This window comes from Lissotriton helveticus, chromosome 11 (assembly GCF_964261635.1).
Source record: "Lissotriton helveticus chromosome 11, aLisHel1.1, whole genome shotgun sequence".
Lineage (NCBI taxonomy): Eukaryota > Metazoa > Chordata > Amphibia > Caudata > Salamandridae > Lissotriton > Lissotriton helveticus.
Window position 1 is genome coordinate 5,796,443 of NC_136072.1, and position 23,173 is coordinate 5,819,615.

General features: G+C 41.2%; 1 protein-coding gene across 1 annotated transcript in view; it reads left to right on the forward strand.

Moving 5' to 3' along the window:
- Positions 1-23,173, forward strand: part of LOC144791022 (putative cation-transporting ATPase 13A4) — a 125,478-nt gene that overhangs the window by 68,327 nt on the left and 33,978 nt on the right. Inside the window, exons 12-17 of the mRNA XM_078665650.1 lie at positions 8,831-9,019; positions 12,058-12,119; positions 15,670-15,820; positions 18,909-18,995; positions 19,318-19,474; positions 20,974-21,091. Of these exons, the coding sequence (XP_078521776.1) occupies positions 8,831-9,019; positions 12,058-12,119; positions 15,670-15,820; positions 18,909-18,995; positions 19,318-19,474; positions 20,974-21,091 (764 nt within the window). The remainder of the gene's footprint in view (positions 1-8,830; positions 9,020-12,057; positions 12,120-15,669; positions 15,821-18,908; positions 18,996-19,317; positions 19,475-20,973; positions 21,092-23,173) is intronic.

A 23,173-nucleotide genomic window follows, 5' to 3' on the forward strand; every position in this document is an offset into this window, starting at 1 on the left:
GATGGTGTATTATGGTTCTAATGATGGTGTATTATGGTTCTGATGATGGTGTATTATGGTTCTGTTGATGGTGTTTTATGGTTCTGATGATGGTGTATTATGGTTCTATTGATGGTGTATTATGGTTCTGATGATGGTGTATTATGGTTCTGATGATGGTGTGTCATGCTTCTAATGATGGTGTATTATGGTTCTAATGATGGTGTATTATGGTTCTATTGATGGTGTATTATGGTTCTGATGATGGTGTATTATGGTTCTATTGATGGTGTATTATGGTTCTATTGATGGTGTATTATGGTTCTAATGATGGTGTATTATGGTTCTATTGATGGTGTATTATGGTTCTGATGATGGTGTATTATGGTTCTGATGATGGTGTATTATGGTTCTGATGATGGTGTGTCATGCTTCTAATGGTGGTGTATTATGGTTCTATTGATGGTGTAGTATGGTTCTGATGATGGTGTAATATGGTTCTGATGATGGTGTATTATGGTTCTAATGATGGTGTATTATGGTTCTATTGATAGTGTATTATGGTTCTGATGATGGTGTATTATGGTTCTGATGATGGTGTGTCATGCTTCTAATGATGGTGTATTATGGTTCTAATGGTGGTGTATTATGGTTCTATTGATGGTGTATTATGGTTCTGATGATGGTGTATTATGGTTCTATTGATGGTGTATTATGGTTCTATTGATGGTGTATTATGGTTCTGATGATGGTGTATTATGGTTCTGATGATGGTGTGTCATGCTTCTAATGATGGTGTATTATGGTTCTATTGATGGTGTATTATGGTTCTGATGATGGTGTGTCATGGTTCTAATGATGGTGTATTATGGTTCTAATGATGGTGTATTATGGTTCTATTGATGGTGTATTATGGTTCTGATGATGGTGTATTATGGTTCTGATGATGGTGTATTATGGTCCTGATGATGGTGTGTCATGCTTCTAATGATGGTGTAATATGGTTCTAATGATGGTGTATTATGGTTCTATTGATGGTGTATTATGGTTCTGATGATGGTGTATTATGGTTCTGATGATGGTGTATTATGGTTCTGATGATGGTGTGTCATGCTTCTAATGATGGTGTATTATGGTTCTATTGATGGTGTAGTATGGTTCTGATGATGGTGTAATATGGTTCTGATGATGGTGTATTATGGTTCTAATGATGGTGTATTATGGTTCTATTGATGGTGTATTATGGTTCTGATGATGGTGTATTATGGTTCTGATGATGGTGTGTCATGCTTCTAATGATGGTGTATTATGGTTCTAATGGTGGTGTATTATGGTTCTAATGATGATGTATTATGGTTCTAATGATGGTGTATTATGGTTCTAATGATGGTGTATTATGGTTCTGATGATGGTGTATTATGGTTCTAATGGTGGTGTATTATGGTTCTATTGATGGTGTATTATGGTTCTGATGATGGTGTATTATGGTTCTAATGATGGTGTATTATGGTTCTGATGATGGTGTGTCATGCTTCTAATGATGGTGTATTATGGTTCTAATGATGGTGTATTATGGTTCTATTGATGGTGTATTATGGTTCTGATGATGGTGTATTATGGTTCTGATGATGGTGTATTATGGTTCTGATGATGGTGTGTCATGCTTCTAATGATGGTGTATTATGGTTCTAATGATGGTGTATTATGGTTCTATTGATGGTGTATTATGGTTCTGATGAGGGTGTATTATGGTTCTGATGATGGTGTATTATGGTTCTGATGATGGTGTGTCATGCTTCTAATGATGGTGTATTATGGTTCTATTGATGGTGTAGTATGGTTCTGATGATGGTGTAATATGGTTCTAATGATGGTGTATTATGGTTCTATTGATGGTGTATTATGGTTCTGATGATGGTGTATTATGGTTCTGATGATGGTGTGTCATGCTTCTAATGATGGTGTATTATGGTTCTAATGGTGGTGTATTATGGTTCTATTGATGGTGTATTATGGTTCTGATGATGGTGTATTATGGTTCTATTGATGGTGTATTATGGTTCTATTGATGGTGTATTATGGTTCTGAGGATGGTGTATTATGGTTCTGATGATGGTGTGTCATGCTTCTAATGATGGTGTATTATGGTTCTATTGATGGTGTATTATGGTTCTGATGATGGTGTGTCATGGTTCTAATGATGGTGTATTATGGTTCTAATGATGGTGTATTATGGTTCTATTGATGGTGTATTATGGTTCTGATGATGGTGTATTATGTTTCTGATGATGGTGTATTATGGTTCTGATGATGGTGTGTCATGCTTCTAATGATGGTGTATTATGGTTCTAATGATGGTGTATTATGGTTCTATTGATGGTGTATTATGGTTCTGATGATGGTGTATTATGGTTCTGATGATGGTGTATTATGGTTCTGATGATGGTGTGTCATGCTTCTAATGATGGTGTATTATGGTTCTATTGATGGTGTAGTATGGTTCTGATGATGGTGTAATATGGTTCTGATGATGGTGTATTATGGTTCTATTGATGGTGTATTATGGTTCTGATGATGGTGTAATATGGTTCTGATGATGGTGTATTATGGTTCTGATGATGGTGTATTATGGTTCTGATGATGGTGTGTCATGCTTCTAATGATGGTGTATTATGGTTCTATTGATGGTGTAGTATGGTTCTGATGATGGTGTAATATGGTTCTGATGATGGTGTATTATGGTTCTATTGATGGTGTATTATGGTTCTGATGATGGTGTATTATGGTTCTGATGATGGTGTGTCATGCTTCTAATGATGGTGTATTATGGTTCTGATGATGGTGTATTATGGTTCTGATGATGGTGTATTATGGTTCTGATGATGGTGTATTATGGTTCTAATGGTGGTGTATTATGGTTCTAATGATGGTGTATTATGGTTCTAATGATGGTGTATTATGGTTCTGATGATGGTGTATTATGGTTCTAATGATGGTGTATTATGGTTCTATTGATGGTGTATTATGGTTCTGATGATGGTGTATTATGGTTCTGATGATGCTGTGTCATGCTTCTAATGATGGTGTATTATGGTTCTGATGATGGTGTATTATGGTTCTGATGATGGTGTATTATGGTTCTGATGATGGTGTATTATGGTTCTAATGGTGGTGTATTATGGTTCTAATGATGGTGTATTATGGTTCTGATGATGGTGTATTATGGTTCTGATGATGGTGTGTCATGCTTCTAATGATGGTGTATTATGGTTCTAATGGTGGTGTATTATGGTTCTATTGATGGTGTATTATGGTTCTGATGGTGATGTATTATGGTTCTAATGATGGTGTATTATGGTTCTGATGATGGTGTATTATGGTTCTAATGGTGGTGTATTATGGTTCTAATGATGGTGTATTATGGTTCTATTGATGGTGTATTATGGTTCTGATGATGGTGTATTATGGTTCTGATGATGGTGTATTATGGTTCTGATGATGGTGTGTCATGCTTCTAATGATGGTGTATTATGGTTCTAATGATGGTGTATTATGGTTCTGATGATGGTGTATTATGGTTCTGATGATGGTGTATTATGGTTCTGATGATGGTGTGTCATGCTTCTAATGATGGTGTATTATGGTTCTATTGATGGTGTAGTATGGTTCTGATGATGGTGTAATATGGTTCTGATGATGGTGTATTATGGTTCTAATGATGGTGTATTATGGTTCTATTGATGGTGTATTATGGTTCTGATGATGGTGTATTATGGTTCTGATGATGGTGTGTCATGCTTCTAATGATGGTGTATTATGGTTCTGATGATGGTGTATTATGGTTCTGATGATGGTGTATTATGGTTCTGATGATGGTGTATTATGGTTCTATTGATGGTGTATTATGGTTCTAATGATGGTGTAGTATGGTTCTGATGATGGTGTAATATGGTTCTGATGATGGTGTATTATGGTTCTAATGATGGTGTATTATGGTTCTATTGATGGTGTATTATGGTTCTGATGATGGTGTATTATGGTTCTGATGATGGTGTGTCATGCTTCTAATGATGGTGTATTATGGTTCTGATGATGGTGTATTATGGTTCTGATGATGGTGTATTATGGTTCTGATGATGGTGTATTATGGTTCTAATGGTGGTGTATTATGGTTCTAATGATGGTGTGTCATGCTTCTAATGATGGTGTATTATGGTTCTAATGATGGTGTATTATGGTTCTGATGATGGTGTATTATGGTTCTGTTGATGGTGTTTTATGGTTCTGATGATGGTGTATTATGGTTCTATTGATGGTGTATTATGGTTCTGATGATGGTGTATTATGGTTCTGATGATGGTGTGTCATGCTTCTAATGATGGTGTATTATGGTTCTAATGATGGTGTATTATGGTTCTATTGATGGTGTATTATGGTTCTGATGATGGTGTATTATGGTTCTATTGATGGTGTATTATGGTTCTATTGATGGTGTATTATGGTTCTAATGATGGTGTATTATGGTTCTATTGATGGTGTATTATGGTTCTGATGATGGTGTATTATGGTTCTGATGATGGTGTATTATGGTTCTGATGATGGTGTGTCATGCTTCTAATGGTGGTGTATTATGGTTCTATTGATGGTGTAGTATGGTTCTGATGATGGTGTAATATGGTTCTGATGATGGTGTATTATGGTTCTAATGATGGTGTATTATGGTTCTATTGATAGTGTATTATGGTTCTGATGATGGTGTATTATGGTTCTGATGATGGTGTGTCATGCTTCTAATGATGGTGTATTATGGTTGTAATGGTGGTGTATTATGGTTCTATTGATGGTGTATTATGGTTCTGATGATGGTGTATTATGGTTCTATTGATGGTGTATTATGGTTCTATTGATGGTGTATTATGGTTCTGATGATGGTGTATTATGGTTCTGATGATGGTGTGTCATGCTTCTAATGATGGTGTATTATGGTTCTATTGATGGTGTATTATGGTTCTGATGATGGTGTGTCATGGTTCTAATGATGGTGTATTATGGTTCTAATGATGGTGTATTATGGTTCTATTGATGGTGTATTATGGTTCTGATGATGGTGTATTATGGTTCTGATGATGGTGTATTATGGTCCTGATGATGGTGTGTCATGCTTCTAATGATGGTGTAATATGGTTCTAATGATGGTGTATTATGGTTCTATTGATGGTGTATTATGGTTCTGATGATGGTGTATTATGGTTCTGATGATGGTGTATTATGGTTCTGATGATGGTGTGTCATGCTTCTAATGATGGTGTATTATGGTTCTATTGATGGTGTAGTATGGTTCTGATGATGGTGTAATATGGTTCTGATGATGGTGTATTATGGTTCTAATGATGGTGTATTATGGTTCTATTGATGGTGTATTATGGTTCTGATGATGGTGTATTATGGTTCTGATGATGGTGTGTCATGCTTCTAATGATGGTGTATTATGGTTCTAATGGTGGTGTATTATGGTTCTAATGATGGTGTATTATGGTTCTAATGATGGTGTATTATGGTTCTAATGATGGTGTATTATGGTTCTGATGATGGTGTATTATGGTTCTAATGGTGGTGTATTATGGTTCTATTGATGGTGTATTATGGTTCTGATGATGGTGTATTATGGTTCTAATGATGCTGTATTATGGTTCTGATGATGGTGTGTCATGCTTCTAATGATGGTGTATTATGGTTCTAATGATGGTGTATTATGGTTCTATTGATGGTGTATTATGGTTCTGATGATGGTGTATTATGGTTCTGATGATGGTGTATTATGGTTCTGATGATGGTGTGTCATGCTTCTAATGATGGTGTATTATGGTTCTAATGATGGTGTATTATGGTTCTATTGATGGTGTATTATGGTTCTGATGAGGGTGTATTATGGTTCTGATGATGGTGTATTATGGTTCTGATGATGGTGTGTCATGCTTCTAATGATGGTGTATTATGGTTCTATTGATGGTGTAGTATGGTTCTGATGATGGTGTAATATGGTTCTAATGATGGTGTATTATGGTTCTATTGATGGTGTATTATGGTTCTGATGATGGTGTATTATGGTTCTGATGATGGTGTGTCATGCTTCTAATGATGGTGTATTATGGTTCTAATGGTGGTGTATTATGGTTCTATTGATGGTGTATTATGGTTCTGATGATGGTGTATTATGGTTCTATTGATGGTGTATTATGGTTCTATTGATGGTGTATTATGGTTCTGAGGATGGTGTATTATGGTTCTGATGATGGTGTGTCATGCTTCTAATGATGGTGTATTATGGTTCTATTGATGGTGTATTATGGTTCTGATGATGGTGTGTCATGGTTCTAATGATGGTGTATTATGGTTCTAATGATGGTGTATTATGGTTCTATTGATGGTGTATTATGGTTCTGATGATGGTGTATTATGTTTCTGATGATGGTGTATTATGGTTCTGATGATGGTGTGTCATGCTTCTAATGATGGTGTATTATGGTTCTAATGATGGTGTATTATGGTTCTATTGATGGTGTATTATGGTTCTGATGATGGTGTATTATGGTTCTGATGATGGTGTATTATGGTTCTGATGATGGTGTGTCATGCTTCTAATGATGGTGTATTATGGTTCTATTGATGGTGTAGTATGGTTCTGATGATGGTGTAATATGGTTCTGATGATGGTGTATTATGGTTCTATTGATGGTGTATTATGGTTCTGATGATGGTGTAATATGGTTCTGATGATGGTGTATTATGGTTCTGATGATGGTGTATTATGGTTCTGATGATGGTGTGTCATGCTTCTAATGATGGTGTATTATGGTTCTATTGATGGTGTAGTATGGTTCTGATGATGGTGTAATATGGTTCTGATGATGGTGTATTATGGTTCTATTGATGGTGTATTATGGTTCTGATGATGGTGTATTATGGTTCTGATGATGGTGTGTCATGCTTCTAATGATGGTGTATTATGGTTCTGATGATGGTGTATTATGGTTCTGATGATGGTGTATTATGGTTCTGATGATGGTGTATTATGGTTCTAATGGTGGTGTATTATGGTTCTAATGATGGTGTATTATGGTTCTAATGATGGTGTATTATGGTTCTGATGATGGTGTATTATGGTTCTAATGATGGTGTATTATGGTTCTATTGATGGTGTATTATGGTTCTGATGATGGTGTATTATGGTTCTGATGATGCTGTGTCATGCTTCTAATGATGGTGTATTATGGTTCTGATGATGGTGTATTATGGTTCTGATGATGGTGTATTATGGTTCTGATGATGGTGTATTATGGTTCTAATGGTGGTGTATTATGGTTCTAATGATGGTGTATTATGGTTCTGATGATGGTGTATTATGGTTCTGATGATGGTGTGTCATGCTTCTAATGATGGTGTATTATGGTTCTAATGGTGGTGTATTATGGTTCTATTGATGGTGTATTATGGTTCTGATGGTGATGTATTATGGTTCTAATGATGGTGTATTATGGTTCTGATGATGGTGTATTATGGTTCTAATGGTGGTGTATTATGGTTCTAATGATGGTGTATTATGGTTCTATTGATGGTGTATTATGGTTCTGATGATGGTGTATTATGGTTCTGATGATGGTGTATTATGGTTCTGATTATGGTGTGTCATGCTTCTAATGATGGTGTATTATGGTTCTAATGATGGTGTATTATGGTTCTATTGATGGTGTATTATGGTTCTGATGATGGTGTATTATGGTTCTGATGATGGTGTATTATGGTTCTGATGATGGTGTGTCATGCTTCTAATGATGGTGTATTATGGTTCTATTGATGGTGTAGTATGGTTCTGATGATGGTGTAATATGGTTCTGATGATGGTGTATTATGGTTCTAATGATGGTGTATTATGGTTCTATTGATGGTGTATTATGGTTCTGATGATGGTGTATTATGGTTCTGATGATGGTGTGTCATGCTTCTAATGATGGTGTATTATGGTTCTGATGATGGTGTATTATGGTTCTGATGATGGTGTATTATGGTTCTGATGATGGTGTATTATGGTTCTATTGATGGTGTATTATGGTTCTAATGATGGTGTATTATGGTTCTGATGATGGTGTATTATGGTTCTGATGATGGTGTATTATGGTTCGGATGATGGTGTATTATGGTTCTAATGGTGGTGTATTATGGTTCTAATGATGGTGTATTATGGTTCTGATGATGGTGTATTATGGTTCTGATGATGGTGTGTCATGCTTCTAATGATGGTGTATTATGGTTCTAATGGTGGTGTATTATGGTTCTATTGATGGTGTATTATGGTTCTGATGGTGGTGTATTATGGTTCTAATGATGGTGTATTATGGTTCTGATGATGGTGTATTATGGTTCTAATGGTGTGTCATGCTTCTAATGATGGTGTATTATGGTTCTAATGGTGGTGTAGTATGGTTCTATTGATGGTGTATTATGGTTCTGATGGTGGTGTATTATGGTTCTAATGATGGTGTATTATGGTTCTGATGATGGTGTATTATGGTTCTAATGGTGGTGTATTATGGTTCTAATGATGGTGTATTATGGTTCTAATGATGGTGTATTATGGTTCTGATGATGGTGTATTATGGTTCTAATGGTGGTGTATTATGGTTCTAATGATGATGTATTATGGTTCTAATGATGGTGTATTATGGTTCTGATGATGGTGTATTATGGTTCTAATGATGGTGTATTATGGTTCTGATGATGGTGTATTATGGTTCTGATGATGGTGTATTATGGTTTGCATAAGCTAAACGGTGGACTCTTTTCTCTTTTTTAGGTTTCCGCATGGAGGATCATTGTAGAGTCTCTGGTTCTTCTGACGTCAGCGATCTGTCCCATTATCCCGGCAGCCTTGACTGTGGGGATCCTCTACGCCCAGAGACGACTAAAGCAAAAACACATCTTCAGTATCAGCCCCCATCGGATCAACATGTGCGGACAGCTGAACCTCGTCTGCTTCGATAAGGTACGACCAGGGTCTTCTAAGGGGGGTTCATGCTGCAGACGGTCATTCACTGGCTCAGTTCTAGACTCCTCCTGCCACACGCCCTGCCTTCTAGTGACGAAAGATCTCCCTGTGCTCAAGGCGTTACCAGCCTGGGCTTCGATAAGGTATAACCAGTGTCTTCTAAGGGGGTATGGTTGGGGGGCTTCATGCTGCAGACATCAATTCACTGGCCCAGTTCTGGAATCCTGCCGCCCGCCCGTCAACTGCCTTTGAGTTAAGAAAGATCACCCTCTGCTCAGGGCATTAACAGCCTGGTGTAGAAAAATGAGCCTATGAGCAATGCAACAGCATGTAATAAGTGGAAAGGCAATTGATAGCTTTTAATACCAGATAGCATATGAGCAACAAAGCAATATTAATCTTGCCTCCCAATCCCATTGAAGATAGACACTTACCCCAGTACAGCTTCATTTCTCACCCTCCACATTACCTTAAGTCCAAAGGCCCCGATGACGCTGTTCTAATCCTTGTCTAGTCCTAGTAATCCATATATATTTTACAAATGTAATTGTAAAATTATATTAGTTGTACAATACATGAGGCATTTTTCACTTTTTTAGGCTATATAGAAATTCTCCAGAGAGTATTCTCCAAAGCTATAATTTTAAATTTAGTCGGGATTTTCATAAAGCGCCACGTCACAATCTTGTGGCCTCTACAAAGCATTACAGATTACACTAGTGAAACCGTTAAAGTAATTCTATTTTCTGAGATTTTCTGAACCTGAGATGGTTAGGTTGTGCTGTCTTGATGTTATGTTTTATATATCATGGTGTGTTGTTTTTTATTTATAGAGCACACTCACGCTAGGTTCTTGGTGGAGATGAAGATAAAATAACAGTTCTAAATGGAAGAAAATATATTGGTTAGAAAGCAGCATTTTAAAATGGCGTTCCTGCATTTCATTTGGGTGGATTCCAAGTGGATGTCAGAGGGGGTGAATTTGTTCCACAATTTGGGGGTTGCAACAGAAAAGGATCTGTCTCCATAAGTTATCGCTTTGGCGTGTAAAACCATAAGAGTGAACTGGATGATGGAGCGAAGGGCTTTACTGGTTAGATGAACCGCAGACTTCATGGTTAGAAAGGAAGGGTGTTGTTGAAATAAGGTCTTATGTACAATCGTGAGAGCTTCAGACCCACTCTGGGTTTAATTGGCAGGCAAAAGAGGGATCTTACAGTGGGCATAATTCTGTTCTGTCTCCTGACACGCTTATAAGAGCGGTGGCTGAGGAATTATACACTGGATACATTGGTAACCTGGATTTTGGTGTCAATTTCTTAGGTGTGGAGTGGAAAGGTGTAACACAGTCATTTTAGCAAGTTCTGGCCCTGGATTTCAGGAGATCTGTTTCCATGTTTCAGTCAGCTGAGGTTGTGTAGGTGAATGAGATGTCGATTGTCTGATTGTGGGGTCCTGGCTGCGAGGTACTGGTAGGGCTGGCTCTGGAGGCAATCAGCGCTTTTGTTCCTGTATTATCTGTGGGTCACAAAGAGGTTTTTGTATCTGAAACTGGACTGCATTTGGAACCAGTTGAGCACTTTCAGTGCCAGATTGTCATGATACTAAGCCATTAGCATCAGGTAGGGTTAGACCACATGATTATGCAGTCTATCTGTGAGATTTTTTTGTAACCCTGTATGGTCTAATCAATAATAGTACAACCATTCTATTCCCTTGGCCCTTATCAGATCATGGTTTGAATTAGAGGTGCAATTGTTCAGATCAACGAGAGTGGAAGATTTAAATCTTTGACAACAGCATTCCGCAGAGTTAACCTGATGAAGCTCTCTTCCTTGAATTAGCCGAAACATGTATACATTGAACACTACATCTGAGAGAGGCCGCCCACAAAACTTCATGTCATCTTTTGGTTGCATGATTGTTCTCGTCCAATTAACACTTGTTGCCTCTGGTTGCATTAGACGCCCCTTGCGGTCGTTGCGCATTCTCAAAAGGATGTTGCGATCTTTGGTGGCTTAGGCTCCTGAAGGTTCAGTTGATGCCAGGTAGATTGTGTCCTTTCTTCGAGGTGATGAGTTGGATCCTGATGTTCACTAAAATCTTCTCTCTTCCCCGCATGGGCCTTAGACGTTATAGTAACTTGTTTTTGTATTGTCAATCCACTTTATTAAAAGTATTTGCTGATGTGAGGTTGGTGTAAAATTGAACCCTTACATATCCACATTTTCTAAAGGTTTCTCAATATTATTGCAATGAAATTTTTTTGCCTTTGGCCAAGAGACTCCTCTTAAGCAATCAGTGTCTAGGCGCTCTGGCCTCACGTGTCATGGTTCTCTAAAGATAAAGTTAACTTGAGAACGTTTTGCAGAAAGGACACACGTTTGGCAAAGAGACGTCAAAGCTTAAGGCCTTATTTAGAGTTTGGCAGACAATATACCATGTCACAAATGTGGCTGATGCCCCATTTGCCGTATTACAAGTGCATTATAGTCCACGACTGTTGTAATGCGGTGAACAGGATCTCTACGGCACTTTGCCGGCTATCCCACCCACTAAACTCTAAATACTGCGGTTGATCAAAAACGCCAGTTACCCCGCATTGAAAGCGTCCACCTCGCTAGCGGAACATCTTCGAAGAATGAGACTAGAACACGAGCGTCTGTTGTTCACAGCAATCATGTTTTAATTATATTTTTTAGTCCGAAATGCATGCTGGCATCAAAAATTGATGCATGGTCAAATTTTCCCACTAAAATAGAGTGCTGAAGGACAGCCTTGCATTTCGTGTAATTCTCCTAACGTGTCGCATATTTGCACGAAGGCAAATGGTGTGAATTTTGCACACACATCTTTATGAGCCACCCCTGCCCCTATACTGACTTATTTCCTGTAGCAACATTTTACTCTGCAATATTTTCTGTGTTGATGGTCCTTTCAAAATGTGTCCAGAAGGCTCAGGTGGAAGGAACAATCTTTAAGAATAGTAATTCATGAAAAGGCTGCGAAAGTAATGGAGATTTTCTTCCCTTTAGACTGGCACTCTGACCGAAGATGGCTTGGACCTTCTGGGCATCATCCCATCGGGGGGAAGCAGGTGAGTTTCTTTATTGTAATGGTTCTCTTTACGCCATCTTGATGACTTTAAGAAGAATTGTTGTGTATTTGCATAAATCAATAGAGTCTGGAGGCTTCGAAAGAGATGGAGGCAGCAGTCTGCAGGGGCGCAACGGAGACATCTTCCCATGGCCTATGTGGTAGGACTTAGGGCAGAGGTGTCACCTTTTTTTATAACTTTACCAGCGGATGCAACTATTCATCAGATAGCAGTGGGCAAAGTTGTAAAGCATGTCCTCCTAAATATTTGTGTGTTTTTATGATAGATAGATCTACACCTCAGACCCACTAATCCTGTGCCAAAAGAAATCTAGCACCCCAAGTAATGACAGTTAACATCCACCTGCTCACACTTAGCAAACACCACACGCCACACTCTTGTGCATGCTCCTGTTCACTCACCAAACAGGTCATGGAGATAAGGAGATATGACCCCTCACCAAACAGGCCTTTGTGATAGGGAGGTATCCCCACTGCTAGAAGATCAACCGCTCATTCACCAAACACGCCGTGGAGATAGGGAGATATCGCCGCTGCTGGAAGATCAACCACTCACTCACCAAACACGCCGTGGAGATAGGGAGATATCCCCACTGCTAGAAGATCAACCGCTCATTCACCAAACACGCCATGGAGATAGGGAGATATCGCAACTGCTGGAAGATCAACCACTCACTCACCAAACACGCCGTGGAGATAGGGAGATATCGCAGCTGCTGGAAGATCAACCAATCACTCTACAAGCACACAATGGAGATATCTCTGCTGCTAGAAGATCAACCGATCACTCACCAAACACGCCGTGGAGATAGGGAGATATCGCCGCTGCTGGAAGATCAACCACTCACTCACCAAACACGCCGTGGAGATAGGGAGATATCCCCACTGCTAGAAGATCAACCGCTCATTCACCAAACACGCCATGGAGATAGGGAGATATCGCAACTGCTGGAAGATCAACCACTCACTCACCAAACACGCCGTGGAGATAGGGAGATATCGCAGCTGCTGGAAGATCAACCAATCACTCTACAAGCACACAATGGAGATATCTCTGCTGCTAGAAGATCAACCGATCACTCACCAAACACCCCAGGGAGATAGGGACATATCGCCAGTGCTAGAAGATCAAACACTCACTCACCAAACATCCCATGGAGATAGGAAGATATTGCCGCTGCTGGATGATCAACCGCTCACTCACCAAGCACGCCATGGAGATAGGGAGATATCTCCGCTGCTAGAAGATCAACCGATCACTCACCAAACACCCCAGGGAGATAGGGAGATATCGCCGGTGCTACAAGATCAACCGCTCACTCACCAGGAACACCATGGAGATAGGGTGATATTTCTGCCGCTAGAAGATTACCAAGTAAGACCATCAGCACAAGCTCGGAAGTGGAGTTGCCGTTTTATTCAGACATACCATCAGCTGCACCATCTCCACGGACACCCCAAGCAGCTACATGGAACACCTTCCGTTTGAGATACGTATCACAGCCAACTTCTCAGTGGGTGTAACACTTGTTTAAACACCACTGCAAGCAACTGGAGTGTGAATGGAGACCAAGTCAAGACACCACAGGTAAAGACATCTTCAAGTCTGCCCTAAGACGCTACCACCAGCAAATACGGAACACCAAGCGCACAGCTCTTGCAGATCACATCGACGCTGGCACTAACAGCAATAGTGAAATCTTAGCCCTCATCAAAGATTTCACTATTCCTCCTGCCACCTCCAGCAGCATCACACACCTCACAAGACGTTGGAACAAGCTCCCAGAATTCTTCTGTAACAAAATCACCTCTATACACAGCATCATCGATCCTCAACTAAAGCCTGTCACCATCTCAAATTACTTTCTGATCCGGTCTAAAGAATGAACCTCAAACTTGTGGCCTGCCATCACCACCACTGAAATCGCTGCTAACATGAAAACCATCCACAAGGGCCCTCATCCAGCCTGTTCCCCACCAGCCTTCACCAAAGGACTCCTACTGATCAGCGAAGCACAAACACCCATTTGCAATGCCTTCATCAACTCAGCCACATTGCTGGACACCAGGAAACATGCCACCAACATACTCCTGCTCGAGAAACCATGCACTGACTCAGCCATACTTTCTAATTACAGACCCATTCCCCTGCTACCATACTTGGCAGACGTCTTACAGAAATGAATCAACAGATATCTCACCAACCACTTCAGCAACCACAAGCTCCTTGATGCCACACAGTCCAGATTTAGGCCCAACCACAGCACAGAAACAGCACTCATTGCCACCAGAGACAACTTCTGCATGATCCTTGACAGAGGCGACACGGCAGCCCTCATTCTCGTGAACCTCTCTGTAACATTTGATAACGTTTCATATCCCAACCTCATCAGGCTCCTGCACAAGATTGGCCTCCAAGTAGATGCTCTCAGCTGGGTCTGCTCCTTGTTAACTGATAGAACACAAGCAGTCAACTTGGAACCTTACTACTCGGAAGCCTGCAAAGGCATCTGTGGAGTACATCAGCTCAACTGTCTTTAACACATAAATGATCCTTTTGGCCAATTGCATCCATGCACACAACATCAACTCATCTCTCCAATGACACACAACTCATACTTTCCCTCTCAGATAAGACACCCAACACAGAAAACAAGTTCACCACCTGCATGACCGAAGTTGCCAAAAGGATGAAAGACAACTGTCTCAAGCCCGACAATACAAAGTAGTGATCTTTGGCAAGAACATCTCACCATGGGACTTCAACTGGTGGCTGGCCAAACTCAGACCTACACCCACACCCAGCACCCACACCAGGAACTTCAGAATAATCATCAACAGGAAACTGGACATGACCGCACAAGTCAACGCTGTTAATCCATTTTGCTCCCATACCCTGAAGAAGCTGAGAAAGAGCCTCAAACGTTTCCCAAGCAACACCAGAAAAACTGTCACTCATGCACAAGTCACCAGCAAGTTGGACTACAGCGACAACCTCTATGTGGGGATCGCCAAGCAACACACTAGAAGACTTCAAACTATACAGAACTTGACAGCTAGACTCATTCTCAACCTTCCATACGGAATTCACATCACACCACTCCTCAGAGAGCTCCACTGGCTCTCAGTACACAAGTGTGCTCATTTTAAACTTCACACATACCATTTTAAGGCCCTACACAACTTAGGGCCCCTTCTACTTGAACAGTCAAATCTCCTTCCACCACCTACATAGACACCTACGCTTTGCAGGACTCTTATCCGCACATATCTCATGCATGTACAGCACCAGATCAGGAGGATGTGTGATGTGTTTTCTTACATCACTCCAAAAGTGCGGAACCACCTCCCACTCCATATCAGAGGCAGCGCTAGGCACACACACCTGCTCAGCGTCAGGATACCTTTGCTGTTGATAGTGTGCCTTACAAATGCACATAACAAAACAATTTACAACAATCACAGTTTGAGCAGCCTCATGTATTTTGATTCTCAGGTGGGTTCAATACTTATTTTTGTCAATATTTCAGTTTTCAGAAAATGTTCAAATTCACTGCTGAGAACTCCTTGCCTTGGGGACCTCTCTTCGGGTCCATGGCGAGCTGTCACTCCCTGATCTTCCTCGAAGGCCGACTGCAGGGGGATCCTCTGGATCTGAAGATGTTTGAAGCCACCGGCTGGGTGAGTTTAATTAATAAATTAGGTAAATATGGTTCGATTGCCAATCGGGCACTCCGCACGAACCTAAATGTTGTAATGTGGAGATCAGTGAACATCATTACAATCTTCCATCTACACCTTGCTCGTCCCTCACTCATTTCATCCATTGCATTGCGTTATATCACTCTTCTAGCAATAAACATCTCCCATATGTGCCGCCCTCACTCCCTTCCTTCTTTCCTTCCTTCCCTCCCTCTCCTTCTCCCTCTTACTAAAAATCTGAGTTTAACATTGCAGTTCAACAAAATTAACATGAGACACCTTTAACTTCCTCCCAGATTGCAAATACCACTTGCTAGTTTATTATATCATATATTGAAATATGGAAAATATTTCACAGTTCCATGTGAACTATGGATTTCATATTCATATTATTATCATAATGACAGCCACCAAGCTACTCTGCAGGGCTATGCCATCTCAAGGCTACGAGGGGTATGTGGCAAAGAGGAACAAGTTATGCACCATAGTTATCTAAATTATTCAAGAAAAAAATTAATTATTCAGAACATTCTCAGACAGGATTCTTTTCATCCATTTGAGCAGGATATATTTTTGGGGGTGAAATCTAAAACCTTTGCTAATTATGTTGTCACCATTTTCTATTGTTTTATCAACAATTAATGGATTAAAGGTAAACCAAACCTATATATCTCAGTTCCAATCAATGCCCATTGTTAGTTGCACTTTGAAGAAAACAGCTGTTTAAGTTACTTATCTTAAAATAAACATGCATTACTTTAGCAGGAATATTATAAAAACATGTTGCCCAATATTTGCCAATGTTTCCCTGAAAAAAAAACAATGAATTATTAGTAGACAAATGGAGATCAGAATGTGGAAAGCAAAGTTTCTCAGCACAATTAGGGACACACTCCAGGGGGCAGTAGTGATCTAAGGCTTACCTGCCAGTATGAGGGTGGTATGGAAGATGATATGGTCATTAGTTATGGTGCTCAACCAAACTGTGAGTACGTGCGGAGACTGCTTCTCGGAAAGTCTTAATAGTGTAAAAAGTGCACTGAGGAGAATGGTCAAAGCTACAGTCAATGAGTGCTGCTGTTGTAGAAGTGCGGCCTTTGGAGTGAAGGCTTGATCAACAAATGCATCTGTAACCACCGGATGGGGTAAAGAGGATATAATAAGTTGTGTGAGTTGTTTTCCAAGTGGTTTCCTGGATACACCTCTGCCCTTCGCTAACACTTACATTTCTGTATTTCTGTCTGCTTTAAGGAACAGCACAATCCTGATGTGCTAGTAGCCTTTAAGTGAAAAAGAGAACAGCTTTGGCTAGAATAGCAAGCACCAGTTATGTAATGCAGGCAACCCCCACCAAGCACCTAAAGCCTTGTAACCCCTTCAGTCCCTTGTCTGGCTATTTGTTTTGTCTTTCATGGCTCAGATTGGGAAATGGGAAGCAGCTAAAGCTGTCTTGGGGGAGGTATCCACTGCCTGCTGACCCCTCCAGACTCTCTTCCTGTCGGTCATGTCAAAGATCAGGGGAATGGGAAGCAGATGAAGCTATCCTAGAGGAAGTCTCTACTGGCTGCAGCCCCTCCACACTCTCTTCCTGTCTGCCATGTTTCAGATTGGGAAATGGGAAGCAGCTAAAGTTGTCCTAGAGGAGGCCTCCACTGCCTTCTCCCACTCCAGACTCTCTTCCTGTCGAGCATGTCAAAGATTGAGAAATGGGAAGCAGCTAAAGCTGTCCTAGAGGAGGCCTCCACTGCCTTCTTCCCCTCCAGACTCTCTTCCTGTTGAGCATGTCAAAGATTGGGAAATGGGAAGCAGCTAAAGCTGTCCTAGAGGAGGCCTCCACTGCCTTCTCCCACTCCAGACTCTCTTCCTGTCGAGCATGTCAAAGATTGAGAAATGGGAAGCAGCTAAAGCTGTCCTAGAGGAGGCCTCCACTGCCTTCTCCCCCTCCAGACGCTCTTCCTGTCGATCGTGTCAAAGATTTGGAAATGGGAAGCAGCTAAAGCTGTCCTAGAGGAGGCCGCCACTGCCTTCTTCCCCTCCAGACTCTCTTCCTGTCGATCATGTCAAAGATTGGGAAATGGGAAGCAGCTAAAGCTGTCCTAGAGGAGGCCTCCACTGCCTTCTTCCCCTCCAGACTCTCTTCCTGTCGATCATGTCAAAGATTGGGAAATGGGAAGCAGCTAAAGCGGTCCTAGAGGAGGCCTCCACTGCCTTCTTCCCCTCCAGACTCTCTTCCTGTCGATCATGTCAAAGATTGGGAAATGGGAATCAGCCAAAGCTGTCCTAGAGGAGACCTCCACTGCCTTCTTCCCCTCCAGACTCTCTTCCTGTCGATCATGTCAAAGATTGGGAAATGGGAAGCAGCTAAAGCTGTCCTAGAGGAGGCCTCCACTGCCTTCTCCCCCTCCAGACTCTCTTCCTGTCGATCATGTCAAAGATTGGGAAATGGGAAGCAGCTAAAGCGGTCCTAGAGGAGGCCTCCACTGCCTTCTTCCCCTTTAGACTCTCTTCCTGTCGATCATGTCAAAGATTGGGAAATGGGAAGCAGCTAAAGCTGTCCTAGAGGAGGCCTCCACTGCCTTCTCCCCCTCCAGACGCTCTTCCTGTCGATCATGTCAAAGATTGGGAAATGGGAAGCAGCTAAAGCTGTCCTAGAGGAGGCCTCCACTGCCTTCTCACCCTCCAGACGCTCTTCCTGTCGATCATGTCAAAGATTTGGAAATGGGAAGCAGCTAAAGCTGTCCTAGAGGAGGCCTCCACTGCCTTCTCCCCCTCCAGACTCTCTTCCTGTCGATCATGTCAAAGATTGGGAAATGGGAAGCAGCTAAAGCTGTCCTAGAGGAAGCATCTACTACCCCTCCAGACTCTGGGAAGCAGGGGACGCTGTCCTAGAGGAGGCCTCTAAATCTACCCTCATGCGATCGTTTGAGGTACATGAACACGCTTGTGGGAATGAGGATACACTTGATCGATCAACAAACTGTCTATTCATGGAAATCTTTAGTTGAGCTTCTTGTGCTTACCTCTCGTTCCTCTAAAAGAGATTGATTTAAATTGTCTTTTCAATAAGGAACTTGAAGGAAGCGGTGCTGAGGAGGAAGGCGGTGGAGAATCTTCCAAATGCATGATTGTACGACCTGGACCAACAGCTGTTGTTGTGAGTTTTACATACTAATCCTGTTTATTTCTTGACCTATTTTTGGTTTAGCAAACTCATAGCTGCTATTTGTTGTATACTCAAGCAGATGAGGTAACAGACTCTTCTGTTCACGCAATATGTTGTGTTCCTTGCAAAGCCTCAACTTATCAATTTTTATTTATATTTCCTAAGTACTTACCTCTTCAAATTTAGAGCATTCGTCAGCTTTATTATTATTTTTTATTTGAAATAACATAAGTTGGAATCTGTCTGCAAAATGCCCTTCTCATGAAACAGAAGATTTTGTGATCTCTAAGTGTGCACTTGTGTCTTCGGATAGAACTCCTTGCCAGGCATGGAAGTCATTTTCCAGTATCCGTTCTCCTCCGCGCTCCAGAGGATGACAGTGGTCGCACAGGTCATTGGCGAGGATGAGTGCTCTGTTTACATGAAGGGAGCTCCAGAGATGGTGGCCAGTTTCTGCAGACCAGAAACAGGTGAGAAAGCATTAAAATCTGACCTGTTGAATCTGTTCATTTGGGGACTGAGGGCTCAGCATGCACTCTGTCAGAGGGGCTGCCATAATCTCATCAGATAGGTTATGTACGATGTCTCTGGGCCCGATTCACAGAACTAACTTAAGACAAAATCCTAAACTTACTACTTTTGGTATTCACAGAAGGCATTTAGTAGCTGTAAAGTTAGGATTTTGTATTAAGTTTGACTTAAGTCAAACTTAAGACAGACTTAAGACAGACTTAAGACAGACTTAAGTCAAACTTAAGACAGACTTAATACAGACTTAAGACAGTTTTAAGATAGGATTTTGTCTTAAGTCTGTCTTTGGTTTGTCTTAAGTTTGTCTTAAATCAAACTTAAGACAAAATCCTAACGTTACTGCTACTAAATGCCTTCTGTGAATACCAAAAGTAGTAAGTTTAGGATTTTGTCTTAAGTTAGTTCTGTGAATTGGCCCCTAACAGTCTGCCCTCCTGCACTACAGCAAGGATGTTGGGTTATTGATGTGTGTTGCATAAGGCATCAGTCAGCTCTGGACATCTTAGGGGTGTTGATGTACACTGCATAAGGCATCAGTCAGCTCTAGAAATCTTAGGGATGTTGATGTATACTGCATAAGGCATAAGTCAGCTCTGGACAGCTTAGGGATGTTGATGTACACTGCATAAGGCATCAGTCAGCTCTGGACATCTTAGGGATGTTGATGTATACTGCATAAGGCATAAGTCAGCTCTGGACATCTTAGGGATGTTGATGTACACTGCATAAGGCATCAGTCAGCTCTGGACATCTTAGGGATGTTGATGTACACTGCATAAGGCAACAGTCAGCTCTGGACATCTTAGGGATGTTGATGTACACTGCATAAGGCATCAGTCAGCTCTGGACATCTTTTGGATGTTGATATATACTGCATAAGGCATAAGTCAGCTCTGGACATCTTAGGGATGTTGATGTACACTGCATAAGGCACCAGTCAGCTCTGGACATCTTAGGGGTGTTGATGTATACTGCATAAGGCATAAGTCAGCTCTGGACATCTTAGGGGTGTTGATGTACACTGCATAAGGCATCAGTCAGCTCTGGACATCTTAGGGATGTTGATGTATACTGCATAAGGCATAAGTCAGCTCTGGACATCTTAGGGATGTTGATGTACACTGCATAAGGCATCAGTCAGCTCTGGACATCTTAGGGATGTTGATGTACACTGCATAAGGCATCAGTCAGCTCTGGACATCTTAGGGATGTTGATGTACACTGCATAAGGCATCAGTCAGCTATGGACATCTTAGGGATGTTGATGTACACTGCATAAGGCATCAGTCAGCTCTGGACATCTTTGGGGTGTTGATGTATACTGCATAAGGCATTGGGCAGCTCTGGACGTCTTGGGGATGCTTAATTTGTTGGAATTATAAACCTACTTTGCAGTCCCTCTTACCCCTGATTTAACTCCTGAATGTGTTCCTCGCAGTGCCGGCCTCATTCGCCAAAGAGCTGGAGCTGTACACATTCCAGGGGTTCAGAGTTATCGGCCTGGGGTACAAGCCGATCGGAGGTAGCACCCACGATGACTTCGACAGTATGCCAAGGTAAGAAGAGAGGTTCCATGGTGGCCAGGGCTAACTTGAGAAGGCCACGGCACAGGTCAACATCGGAAAGAAGAAAGAGGGAGTTCTTCAGATATAAATCAGGGCTACTTATATACCTATTTGACTTGCATTGAAGTAGAGGCCATTTTAGACATGAGAAAGCTCAAATTAAGCCAATTGGGCATGTGCAAACACCTGTTTCTCGCCTGAATCAAGGGTCTTGGCAGATGCGTCAGGCATGCAAACAGTTAAAGGTCTGTGGGTATTAACAACTCATGTTTTAGTACCAGATTATTTAGATACTAAAATATGGAAAGAAAATAGTGTGATGAAACATAATACCTGCACACATAACAGCATGGGCATATGATATTGAGCGTCGTTGAACCCATGGGTGGGACTTTTAAGGGTTCTCAGAGACCACTCCCACCTGAAGCCGGCAGCGCTACTGCAGGTCTGTGGCCGGCTGGAGGCACGGAGACCATGTCAACACTAGGTGGCAGATGTATCAAGCCGTTTGCGATTCGCAAAGGCCGGAATTCGCAGAATTCCGGCATTTGCGAATCGCAAACGGTCTTTCTGCATGTTTTGACATGTAACAAAATATCTCAAATGAAGGAATAGCAAAAATTTGCGATTCCTTATTTTGCTTAAGCATTTAAGGAATCGCAATTTTGCGATTCCTTAAATACTATGTATGTAGCATTTTGGATTTGCAAATTTAGGTTAAGAAATCGCAAATTACCACCAACTTGTAGTTGGTGGTAATTTGTGATTTCTTTTAAAAATGCCCTATTTGGCATTTGTGAGGGTGGCATGTGACATGTGTGTGCATATGGCGCACATACATGACCTATGGGCATGTATGTGCGCCATATGCACACACATGTAGATTTCAGGGGTGCAGCAGGGTGTCTTTGAGACACCCCTGCACCCTTGAAATTATTCTCAATTTGCGATTAGCAAATTGCGAACCGCAAATTGAGAATTATTTCACAATCATTCCTATGGGCCTCCTGGAAGACTAAGAAATCGCAAAAAAATAGCGATTTTCTACATACATTCCATTTTGCGATTCCTAAATAGCGATTCCTTAAAAATTGAATCTTGATACATCTGCCCCTAGGTGCCTGATTGTGATCTTGGCGGATGGGCTACTCAGTGACTTTTTAAGGCATGGGCAAAGTGGGCTTTGGCCCAGGTCCCATCCTTTTAGGGGGTACCCGATAGATCCGGCCCTGAAACTGTCCTGCTCTGATGACCTTGAGTGATTCATAAACAGAGATTGCTTTAAATGCCACTTTCTTTTAGTTTATTTTCAATGGGGGTGATGTGTGGGAGTCTTTTACAGACATGCAGAGAAACATTGTCTTTATGCTTTTCAACACCATGCCACAGCCATGAAACAAATTCTTTGAAGATTGAAACAGGATATCACTTTTGAGGCATGACAGTGGCTCAGAGAGATTATCTGCAACAGTACTAGTACTCTGCTGCTAATAACTCACATCTGACATCAATATCCCTGAATATTAGATGGAAGCACATGTAGAATTTGGACCAGTGTGCCTGTGCAGTGTCAGTGACCTGACCATAGACAACATGAAAAAGCTGAAATTGGATCATTAACTCAACACTGTTCCAAACAGGGGCCCCAAAATACATTTGGCCCAGGGCCCCCAAACTCTTTAAGATGCCTCTGGGGATACTCTGTCAGCAATGTAATGGATATCCCTTCCGCTGTATTACAAGTTCCATAGTATATAATGCATTCGTAATACGGGGGACGGGATTTCCGTCAGGTTTGTGATGGAGTATCCCTGTCCGCCAAGATCGTAATCAGGCCCTAGATTGTTAGTAAAACATGAAACTAAGCAATGAGGAGACTTAAGGCCTGAATCCCAAGAGCATTATCAGCCATGAGCATAATTATCGGAAGTGCGCAAATTATGCCGATGGTTGAAGGTGGGGCCAGCAGCACTCTCTTTTTGAGGACCAGCACTTTATAATCATGAGACTTTTACTGAGAGCAGAACAGAACAGAACAACATTTGCCTGTAGATGTTTACAGCACAGTATTGG